This window comes from Passer montanus, unplaced genomic scaffold (genome assembly GCF_014805655.1).
Source record: "Passer montanus isolate IOZ18808 unplaced genomic scaffold, ASM1480565v1 scaffold33, whole genome shotgun sequence".
NCBI classification, from domain to species: domain Eukaryota; kingdom Metazoa; phylum Chordata; class Aves; order Passeriformes; family Passeridae; genus Passer; species Passer montanus.
Window position 1 is genome coordinate 957,391 of NW_024368041.1, and position 12,721 is coordinate 970,111.

Consider the following 12,721-nt stretch of genomic DNA (forward strand, 5'->3'; position numbering starts at 1 on the left):
AACACAATCAATTATTAATTAATTTGTGTTTAATATGCATAAGAAAATCAAAATCAAGTTTCATTAGCTGTTTTTTTCATGTTTCTGGAGCCTCTATGAAAATCGTTAAGTTCAGCAGAGAGATTAAAGCGGGTGATAGAGAGCCAAACAATATCACTTAAACAGAAGCCAAGGCTGGTGAGTCAAAATGGTGGATCTTGGCTATTGAAGAATTATGTACTTAAAATATTTGTGCAGGGAAGGTTGACATGATTTTGTGAATACAATTATAATTATTGGTTATGTGTTTATATCGATGATGTTAGTGCTAATGACAGATTCCAATATAAGAATAAGCATTCCTATAATTTCATTAGCAACTTTATAAAAGTAATCAGTAATTGAGCAATACAAAAATTAAATTACAGCTTGAATTAATGCAAAATACAAAAATGTAGTCATTACAACACTGGCAAAAATGTACAGCTCAATGATTTTCTGTTCCAGGGTTTTTGAAATACAACATTAATCAAGTAATTTTTAGTAAGGAAGAGTCTTGCATTTTAGAATTATCATATATCAATAACAGTTATTAAAATTCAGTACCAAGTTATTACATCAGAGTTCTCTGAATATAGATTATCTCAGAAGGGCATGCATTATAAAACAAATGAGTAGTTCTATTTTTTTTTCTCAAGGTTAAAAGCATCTATTCCTCTTATTTTCTTTACCCTAATTATATGCATTACCAAAATTATTTTACAGAAATATTTTAGAATAAAAACAGTGAACTATGGTCACCCATTTCAGGTCAAATAATGTAGACTATTCCAGCAGTTGATTGCATCTCTCCATAAGAGCAGTCCTTCCAAAGTAATTAACACAAATTCTTCCCTTATCTTTAGGTGGTGTTAAAGGTCTTCAAAGGCACTTTTGGAGAGATGTAAATGGCAGCTATTTGTCTGTAACTCCAGTTGATACAAATAGCAAGTTCTCTTCTTGTTCTATAAGCGGTCACTCAACTATTTCTTGCTCATGTCTGTGCTTCCCATCTTGCTGCCACAGCCATGAGGGTGAGTGAAGGAGCCTGTCAAAGGCTGGAGGAGCAATACCCCTTTCTAAGAGATGCCCTAGCTGGTTTAACCTGCTCCTACCCCTCCTGTAACATCAGTAGCAACTCCTAACAGGGCACTCAACAGCGTGACTCATAAAGGGGGGAGAAGTTTGGCCTTTCAGTACGTGCTCAACCATTTCATACTTCAGGAGTAAGGTGCAGCGAGCAATTTGCTGCATCATGCTGTTACTTCTGCTATATCTTGATATTTATGCTGCTTATGGCAATTCTGCTACACTTTGATGGAGTAAATGATGAAGTTATATTCATTATGCCTTTGCTGTTAATGTTATACATTTGAGAATGAATATAAGGAGATGTCACAATCTTCTGCTTGTAGATGTAAATTCATAACTGATTTGAGGACACAGCAAACAGGGAATCAAGAGACTATCCAGAATGTACCTTCAATCTCACCCTGTACCTAAGCAGACATTTGTGTCAATGAAATATATGCATTTTCCTGACATTTTAGTAGCACTGTGGAATTTTTTACAAAGATAAATTATTTTTCATAATGAGGTTATGGCACTGCATATCATCATTGTGTTCAGGGCACTAAAAGAAGTATACATTTAATAAGTCTTATTTTATAAATCAGAAATGGAATTTCGTCCTATATACTAGGATGGAGACTGCCCTATCTTGCCTAGCTAAAATTTGTTTGGTCATTCTAACTGTATTTATGTTTTAAACATGCTTACTTGTCTGGACAGCCTCATGATTTCTTTGTATGTGCTATTCCTCATGCCAACTTTCTAGCCTTTGTTGGTCTAATTGTAAGATGGAAATTTGCAAATCCAGTACCACAGGCTGAAATAAGACATTCTAGGACCATGTTTGCCCAATCTCTTCAGTGTTGCCACAGGCAAATAACCTCCTTCCATATTAATTTTCCTCCTCATTTCTCTGATGAAGAGACAGTGAAGGCAAATACTGCCACCTTATCATCTGATCTTGCTATATTTAGGCATTAGCAAAATACAGCCAGGGCTGTGACAGCATATTATTGGAGCTCCTGATGGTAACTATCTACTTCATCCATTAAATAAAAAATACAGTCAGTTTTTATAATCGTGGGCTATAGACCAAATAATATATTTTGCAGGGGGTGTTTGGAAAACATTTCAGGAATGCAAATCGTGACAAAACATCTATGGCATGCCATCAGGCCTTCAGTGTAAGTCTATGAAGGCTAGCAGATGGCAGAAAAAGCATCAAGGGAGCAGCCTTTTAGAAAATAAAGCCAAGCTGACAAATCTGAAATTGTAGATGTGCAACTGGCCCTGATAAGATGGCTAACAGCCCAAGCATGTAATATCACTACTAGTATCTGACTGTTTTTCAGAGTGCAGAGGAAAACAGGAGCACACAAAAATAAGAACAGCAAAGGATAAACACACATATTTCCAAATTCTGCCTTTCTTTCACTTTATCTGTTTATACCAAGATGGAAGCTAAGAAAGAGTATAAGTAGAATAAATACTTAAAGAAACAACTGAAGTACCACTTTTGATTTCTAATGTGGAAAATGGAACATTATGTTAACACGCTAATGAAATTTTTTAATGCAATCAGAGATGTTAAATCAAGACATACCTGCATTTTTCCAAATAGTGAGAATCAAAATAAAAAGAAAATTTTAAAAAAACACAAAACAACTACAATGAGAATAAAAGACCAAAAATAAAGAGAACAAAATATAAAAGTGGCTGCAAGAAATACAGATCAGTACGTGGAAGTATACACTGTGGTGATCAGAAATGATGTAACAATTTAAGAAGCAAGTTTTGGATAGCTATGAATGAGTATTCCAATTTAATAATGGACTTCAGATGTTCCACTGAAATAAATTCTTACAATATTGGGTTGATTACTTACACTTTCTTTTGTTGCAACTGCATTCATTTTGATCAGTAACATGATCAATCACAAAAAAAAAAAAAAAAGATAACAAGCAAGCCTAGCTTAGAAAATATATATTTTGAAAATAATTTTTGGACTAAATAATTTCAGAACCTTTAGTCAGGCTACTCGTGTCTCAGTGGGAGACATGCAGGCCATGTTTCATCCCAAAAATACATTAATTATTGTAACAAAAGCACTTGACTTTTGTCATTCATAGCAAAGTTCCACTTCAGATCATATTTCATGCTACTATAAAACAGTTATAGAAAATCAATCTTGCAATACTAGAAACAGCCTTATAATTTTCAACCTAAATTTATTCATAGCCTATTTTCACCCATTTGATCTTCTGCTAAACTGTCATTATGTTGTATTCCCTCTTGGGGTCTCACTTGGGAAGGCTAGCAAACCACATAAGAATCTATGATTTGGGATCAGTAATGAGACAGGGGTTTTTTTTTAATCTTCTTCAATAAGATATGTTTTCCATCTCTACAACCCTGCATTAACAACTGCAAGTACTTAGCTGTCTTGTCACGGCAGCTATTCCACAGAAACATATTTCTAGGACACTTCACATTAGATAGTGACATGTTTTTTCGTATTTGTTTGTTTGTGTTTTCCATTTTATTCTCACATGCCCACTGTTCTGGTTTTAGCATGTTTATATTTTACTGTAGAAGTCAGTTTGTATATTCTCTTCCTGCACAGGGGTCATCCTGTATAGCTAGCTTAACACTTATTCAAAGAAAACTCTCTTATTTTTATAACCACCAGGAAAACTAAAACAACCACTAATTATGTTTGCTGTCACCTGAGATCTACAAATACAATTTACTATCTATTTAAAACTAGTTTGTTTTAATGTGATACAAGTTCAGTCTCAGATTTAAGAAGAGTATAGTGATATGAAATGTCTAGAAATCTGGATATGAGAGGAAGGGAGTCCCTGTCAGAGAATGAAATACTATAGTTTATGACTGAAATATTATAGTTTATGATTTAAATATTTTCACGAAGGACTTTTAAAACTGTTTTACAAAAGCCGCAGAGAAGATCACCACACCCTGAGGGGGGCTCTGAGAGACCCCACACCATTCGCTGATGAAGACAAGCTGAAGTTACAGCTCAGGGCTGGCTGGGGACATCCACAAAGCACAAGCCTGATACTTTCAGGGTGGAGACCACAGCCCCAGGGATATCAGCTGCCAGGCTCACACAGACCCTTCACACCTAAGGGTTGGGGAGAGAGGCTTTGGGTGTGTGTTGGAAAGGCCTCTGGTCAGAGGCAGTGACTGCCCACCCTCTGCTGTGCAGAGGAGCCTGGCTGAGGGGCCCTTCATCCAGGAAAAGCTTATCCGCATCAGAGGGGGTTCACAGAATTCACAGAATGACTAGGTTGGAAGAGACCTTAAAGATCACCAAGTCCAACCCATCCCCTAACATCTCAACTAAACCAAGGCATGGCCCACCAAAGGGCCCCCAAAGGGGTCCCCAGACTCTGCACTAGAACACCAGAGATGATGATGCAACAGACCCTCAGTGTTGCAAGGGACAGTCTCCAACTGGCCCCCTGCAAGAGAGGCACAGGGTGTTCCCACCTGCCCAAAGCATGGATTAACCCACAGAATGCTGCACTCTTCAGCATGGCACAGTGTGTGGCAGCCATGGGGGAGCCTGACCACGAAGAAGATGACATGGAGGTAAGAAACAAGATGTATTTGGGACCCTTGGCTGGGTGATATGCTTCCACATGACCCCTATCCCTCCCTCCCTCCCTCCCTCCCTCCCTCCCTCTTTTACTATTAAATAAAACATATCAATTTTTTGGCACCAGCCCCTAACCTCATTTGGTTTTAATCTCATTTTCGGGTATGTTTTGAACCCTCTAAGTTCTTTACGGTTTATACAGAGAGACTTCACTTTCTTTGCTCCTCTGGGTTTAAATCGGATCATAACAGACCCCATATCCAAAAAAGTACACAATGTATGAAGAAAATGTATGAGATATTTAGTAAATCAAGAGAAAATAATACATATGGATAGATACAGATATATATAAATGGGGTTTTTTATGTATTTCAACATAGAGTGTTCACTAGTAATTCACTTTAAAAAAAACAACCCAAAGCATTTTACTTTTTTAGCCTGATTGATGATGGTGACATCTGTGAAATTAGCATTTTTCACATTTTCAAATGGTATCACCTAATATTTTCTTATGTAAAGATTTTTCAAGAGACTAGCCATAAATCACCACCCGCAACTCAGACACTAACATAAAACGTTAGTGTCAATTTTCTCAGGAAATATAAAATACTTTTGAGAAGAAGAAAAGTTTTCAGAAAAAAACCCCAACTTTTTTCCAGAAGTTCAGTTTGTTGTAAGTACATAAGTGAAAACTATTTGGTTTTCAGAAGTAATGGGAAGAGAAAACACACAATTATAATTGATTAGTAATAACAATGAGCTTTAGATTTGAAGCATCATCAAAGAAGACTAATAACATATGCTAGTTTAGAAAGGACTGCAGAGAAAAAAAAAAGAAAAACCTATTTATATGGAAATATGTTTTTGTATATATAAGTCTAAATAGAAATATATGTGTGCACAGAGGCCTCATTACATTCATTTGTTTAATTGACTCTAACTTCAAAATAAAAATGTAGTTCTGAGATGATTTTCATTTATTGTGCAATTGGATAATAAAAGTGGCATATAAAATAGACTTTAAAATTATTGAAACAGTGAATTAGAGTTTGAATCTTATATACTGTGCTTCACAGACCAAGTAACTTCAGCATTTGTCTTCCCTAATTACAGAAAATGTAATGTATCTTAAAATGGGATGTAGTTCAGTAGGGGTAAATAAATAAGGATACAAACATCAAATTAGCATACTCAGCTTCCAGAAATAAACCTTGGACTTGAGTTATATTACACAAGAGATTAATTTAATATAAACTAATGTAGCCTAGATTACTCACAATACAGACTTGCATTTTGACCTTCTCATTTAAATCTAAAATAGACCAGACATGGTCTCCATTTGCAATTCTGGCCTCTACTTCAGTGAGGATTTGAAGCAGTTTTGTTAACAGCTGTGTTTTAATGGAATTATTATTTTTATTTTAGAGATGTCAACAGAAAGGACATAACACCTCTGCATTATTCCCTGAATACATTCCTCATATACTGTATAAGTCACATTTGCTAATTCACTTGGACATCCAGGGGTTTCCAATATAAACATTAAAGATTTTTTTTCTTGCTTGCTATATTTTCATTCTATTTATTTATTTTCCTAGGTAAATTAAGATCAGAAGGAATGACAATATTTTTAATTCAAATAATGAATAAGAATTATCTATTAGCATTCAATTTAATGTTATGATGAAGGGAATAGAGACCACTTTATACTCTTAAGTAGATACCTAACTTTTACATTCTTTTTCCTGTAATTTTTGATGGGATTACTACAGTAATTAATATACTGAGTAGAATAGTGTTCCTCACATATATTCAAAGCTTAAAAGCAAAATTCTCTTATAGTATTCATATAGAAAGGACATTTTAAAATATAATTTGGTCTTTTTCTACATTCTTAACTGGGTGCTACAGTTAAGAAATTCTAGGCTTTCCAGAAACATAGGTAAAATTGAATCATATGTAGTTGGTACATGGGAATGGTAGAGATGCAATACAAACAGTGTTTTCTCAGCAAACCTCATTACCATCTATTTTAGCTCTTTCTTTATCTGTGCAACATCAAACACATAATGAAATATTTAGTTTACACTCCTTAAAGTAATAGAATTTCAGTCAACACCATATTCTACTTTGAGGAAGAAATTGCTTTAAGCATTCTAAAATTTTCTGTCTTATAGTCATTTCTCCAAACCAGCCCCACTCGTGAGCTGCCCTGACCTATCTGCACAATTACCATTGTCTGTCTCCACAGCATTACATGATGTAATTATAAAAAAAAAGAGATGCAGTTATCAAAAGAACAATCAAAAAATAACTTGTCTCTTCAGAAACCATCAGAGTAACATTTTGAATGCACAGTAATAGTGACTGATGTGTTTATTAGTGGTGTGATTAATACAAACCCATACTTGTAATTTATGCAAAGAACAGCCTATTTAGCAAATGCCCTTTTTTGCTTGGGGTGCAAGGACTCCAGATTGTTTTAACAGAGAAGAAATTCAGGAATGAAATGGAAATTACATCAACCATAAGCTGATTACATTTAGTAGAATAAATGTACTCAATCCTAACTTTACAACATATTTATTGAATGGAAAATCACCATTTAGCAACGTGCTCTGGAGAAAAAGAAACCTCATTTACCTAATGAATTGCATACTAGTTCAGCATCTTTAGAAAGAAATTGATCATAATATGTAAGTTTATTTCACAACAGAGCACAGTATTCATAGGGAGCGTGCTTATTTGTTTGTTTTACATGGTTAGCATCTAGTGCCTATCACCACTAGAAAACACATCCTAGTTTTGTGGTCTGTGCAGCAAAATATAGTCCCCTTGACTGCAAATTGTGGGAACCCTGCAATTCTTCATTGCAAGAACCTGACTGAGATGTAGAGTCTTTTAGAAAGTGGGCTTGCAGAACTAAAGAGGGCTATTTTCAGCAAAGTGATTATTCACGTCCCTTTCTACTACCACACATTTTGAGTATTATCTTATACTGACATTTTCAACTTCCTGAACATAAAATCCCAAAGCATTCTTAACTAAGCAATCTGAAGGCCAAAGAAGTCTCTACCATTTTCTAAAGAGTCATGCAGTGGGAATGAATACTCTTCCATATGGCAATTCACACATGATTCAATGAGCTTCTTCATCAGTCTTCATTCAGATCTTTCTCTTTAAGAATTAGTGTCCTGAGACACTAAGAACTGTATTAGAAAAAATACAGTATCATGTACATTCTGTAGCTTGTATAAGCTCAGGAGACTTTCTCTGGTTAAATAGTAACTTAGAATTAAATGGTTATATTATTCCTGAAAACATTTTTAACATCAAAAACATGCACCATGCTTCAAGGAGGGAAACTGTTTAAAGTAAATATCTCAAATAATGTAACTTAATGAACATTACAATCTACTTTCTTAATAGTACATATAAATGATATTACCCCAACTGGGAAAGCATTAAAATGACCAATTCAGATTACAAGATATTACTAAAAATGTTAGATAATTGTTTAGATTTAATGATATGGTGGAGACCACTTTTGTCTGGTTTAGTAATCACCAGATATAATGTGGTCATAATAAATTTCTACAGTGATTGAAGGGTGTGAAGTTCTGTTAACAAGCTATAAACAGAGTGATCAGCATGAAACAGGAGAAAATGATGTTTTTCAGTCAGGTGCAGATGAACCTAATTTCATGGTTTTTATGTCAGCAATCTGTGTCCATAGATGGATACCCAAGCACAAATATTTTTAAGCTGTAATAAATGCTTTACAACCATATATACACAAAGTTTGCAATCAGTTACCTCACAGTTTCATAAATTCAGATGGACATACCTTCAGTAATCTGCAGGATTAAATAGCTATATATCATTCTCTGTCTCATATGTCTCATTACAGAGATATATGGCATTTATTTCCTCTAATTATTCTTTTTCTTCCCTAAAAACATAGGTTTTACCATAATGCCATGGGCTCTGGCATTTAACTCATTTTGACTAATAATAGTTTGGCAAAACTTGTATATCTTAAAGTACTCTGTATTAAATCTCTTCATGCTTACCATCACAAGTTGGGAGTGGGTGACTCCACCAGTGATTTTTTTCACATAGTAAAGGCTCCTCATGACTGAGCCTATAACCTGGATCACAACTAAATGAGACTGTGGAACCTATAGAAAAGTCATGTCCATAACGACGTCCATGCACTGGTATGCCAGGATCCAAGCAAGAATAAGTATTAACAGTTACACCTAGATTAAAAAAAATAAAATAAAAAAGAAAGAAAAGAATTAAACAAAGGACCTATAGATTTTTTTTTTTAAATTAAGTAATTTGGTTGTGATGGTTGTGAGGTAAAGGCTTCATTATCTCACATTTACAATGAATTATCTTTCCACTATTCTTTTCCGTGTTACCATGAAGAGATATTATGGATCACAGTTTGAATCCTGCCATTTTTGCAGAGAAAAAAAAAAAAAGATCCCATAATTTACAGGATATTTAGTTTGATCCTATCTTAGTAACATTAAATGATTTTGTACCTGATTCTGATACTAAAAAGCTTTGATGGTCACTTAAAATTCTGATTTTCAGCCTTTATTTTTTTACTAATCAAAATTTACCAGCATAGCTGAAATTGTTTCTATTTCTTCTGGTATTTATATTTTAAATATTTACATAGATCAACTATTTACATAAATTATACTCATACCTAGTGTTTTTTGATATATGAGACATTGAGAAGATAAAGACTAGCAGAAAAGAATAAAGAGAAGTTGACTTTATAAAGGCATTTCAATGTGTGCTAAAAAATTATATCTTTTAGATCATTTCCAGTGAGATGTTCTTATATAAAGCTCATACAAAGATGTTCATTATAAAATAATGCTGAAAAAACCTCAACCCTCTACAGATAGTACTGAAGTTAGTAAATTACTAGAAGTATTCAGTGCGAGATTTTAATGGGTGTTATTACTTTTATTCCCACATAGAAGTAATAAAAAATCCTTCATTACAAAGTAATTTCTATTGTGGAAAGATATAACTAGCATAAAATTTACAAACATATAAAAGATCTTAGCTTTCAATACAATATTTGAAGGGAGAAGAAATGATGAATAGGAGACCACTGGTCACTATTATTTGTGTTCCCAAAAAGGAAAACAGAACTGGATTGTGCTGGAAAATGCAAGATGAGAAACCAGTAAGAATTAAGCAAAAATAAAATCATATACACTTCTGTGTATAAACAGGGGCTATTAAACAGAAAATACTGAACATTGTTTATTTTGTGTACAAGTGGTAAGAATATATATTTTCCATGCTCTCTGATAGTATAAATTTAGCTTTTTTTCCTCCACTAGCGTAGAGAACAGTGGGGTGTGGATCAGTTTTACAAAAAATAGGATTTTATAATGAAATTCAAGAATTTATTTATTAAGAAATTTTAGGTTTCCTTTCCAATTTAATTTAATTGAAATTGTTTATTATTTGTAATAAGGGCAGATTTCCTCTTTTTGCTGTTCACATTCCCAAAGTATAATTTCTACCATTTAAGATTATTCAGTCCTTCTAGGAATTTAGTGTCTTTGTTGGCAATCTTAATCTAGTGTTCTTGATGTGTTAGGATACCCTTCCTTCAAACTTCAGAATGGATGAAAACCTAACAAAATCATCACTTTTTCATAATACAGAAGACTATAAAAATAGACATTTGTGGATGAATGCTAGGACAGGTAATAATTTTAGTATTATAAGGGACTTCTTTTTTCCAATAAACAGCCTGAATTTAACATTCACTGGAATTCAAATCAATCCAAATTTTATCTGGCAATATCTCCCCTATGCATATTAGTTTTAGTACCTCTATTGTAGCCAGGAATAATGAAAATTGCAAAAAAAATAATGTTAAAAATTAAGAACTGGAAATTTTTTGGTCATAATTCCAACAAGTAGAAGTACAAGCAGCATGTCAATGACCTTTCCTAAGCAAACAAGATAGTGATTACAGTAAAAATATTATTTCTCATATAAGTAAGAATTATTAGAACAGAAGTTACATTTAGAAAGACAAAATGTAAATTGAATTTCAACATAGGAATTTTAATAATTCATGAAGTATGAAATCTTACAGATACTTTCTGCAACACAGTTTATATGACTATAATAAGGACAAAACAATATTTCTATGTCAACAAAAAATCATATAGGCAAGTTTTTAGAATCCTAAAAATACATAATCAACCAATTCCATTTCTTGATTTTCACGTCATTATGAAAACTGCATTTTCCTCTACCTTCAGTTAGGGCTGCAGATACATCAACCAGAACACAAATTCAGTTTTTTTCTTAGTTTTTCATAATCTTCTGGGTCTCATACCATTTTACAGGCACAAAAATACATTGTATAAAATATAAGAATATTAAGACATAAAAGCAGCCTCCAGAAGAAAGGCATTTGCTTCTCATTCTCATATTTTGATTCTTAAAGCACAGAGCAATACCTCAATGACATTAAATATAAATAAAAATAGTGGTTATCTCTTTTGCAGTTTAACATTACTAAATCTTTCTTAGATTGAGAAATAACAGGAATTTAGCCAAGATGACATCTGTACATAACTAGGGTAAGCATTGAGGGGGAGGGGAGACCAAATAATACTACACAGAGGTACTTACTTTCATAGTGAATTTTGAATCCATTGTTAGAACGACTGTTATCAGTTGTAAAGAGAAGATACATGAAATTGCTACTGCTAAACAGAAACTGTGGGACCTGTGTACCATTGTAAGAACCCAGAAGTGGAGATAATAGGTTTGGTCCATCATGAACTTCCAAAACATCATAATTCAGTTCAGTCTGAAATCTGGAATTGTGGAAACACACAGAGGCACAAAGGTAAGATCCAGTTAAAATAAATTCAATAAACCCATATTTTTTAAACTATGCATCTTTCCTGAAAATATTTTTTCTCCACATATCTATTTTTCAATATCATTGGAGTAATATTAATTATCCTATGTAATTTATACAATAATAAAATTTCAATTTAGTTCCTTAGAGAGATAAGAAATAAATTTAAACTCCTTGAACTGGTTTGTATGGCAGGAAACAAAACTATAAACAGTTTGTTAATAAATATTACTTGCATATGCTATTTCATAATAACATTGTTTTTCCTTTTAGAGTAATTAATTAAATTATATGGAGGGCATGTTGATGCATTTGCCAAAAATATCAAGGTAATTTCTATCATCAATGGCTCATGCTTTTGAGTTCCTACCTTACAATCATCTATAAGGAGGGATAGAATTACTTGACCCTTGACTCCAGTGGCTTTCTGCCAACTGAGACTCAGTCCAAGGTAGTGACAGAAGTTATTTGAAGAAAAACCCACAACTAAAAATTATTTTTAGAAAGCACTAAATACAGTATAGTATGTGTGCTCTCCCTGTCAAGGAAAAGCTGAGTGTGATAGTGCTGCTAGATATCTCCTTGCTTGTCTTCTTTTAGATGGCATCAGCAATTCCAAACACCTGTTAGGTATTTTGACAGTGGTTTATCTCTTTCTTGCTATGACAGACTTTAGATCAATCATAATGCTTTATAATGGACTCTGACGGATTACTGAAAAACCTTTCCAGAATTAAAAAGCAACAATTAACAGCAGGATCTTACAATGACCCTTAGATAGTCTTAATTCTTGCTTTGATTTACTTAGACGCCTAATTCAGCTTTGTAAAATCCATTCAAAGAACTGTGTGAGTAAAGCCAATGTACTGAGGAATTCAATATTTCAGTATTTATGTCCCATGAGTCTGAGTCTAAAGATCTAAAGGAGTCTGGCAAAAGACAAGACAAATTAAACCTACACAACATGTATTTTCTTTTATTGCTGTTCTGCTCCCACTAATAACGTATAAAAGAGCATGGAATTCAAGTGATAAGGAGTTACAGAAATGAAGTGGGATAATCCTAGAAGCAGGAAGACTGAAATT

The 12,721-nt window shown here is 33.5% G+C and overlaps 1 protein-coding gene across 1 annotated transcript in view; it reads right to left on the reverse strand.

Annotated features, from left to right (window-relative positions):
- CSMD3 (CUB and Sushi multiple domains 3) overlaps positions 1-12,721 on the reverse strand; it is a 593,341-nt gene that overhangs the window by 229,704 nt on the left and 350,916 nt on the right. Inside the window, exons 17-18 of the mRNA XM_039715519.1 lie at positions 11,402-11,589; positions 8,785-8,973 (exon numbers count right to left, since the gene is read on the reverse strand). Coding sequence (XP_039571453.1) covers positions 8,785-8,973; positions 11,402-11,589 — 377 coding nt within the window. The remainder of the gene's footprint in view (positions 1-8,784; positions 8,974-11,401; positions 11,590-12,721) is intronic.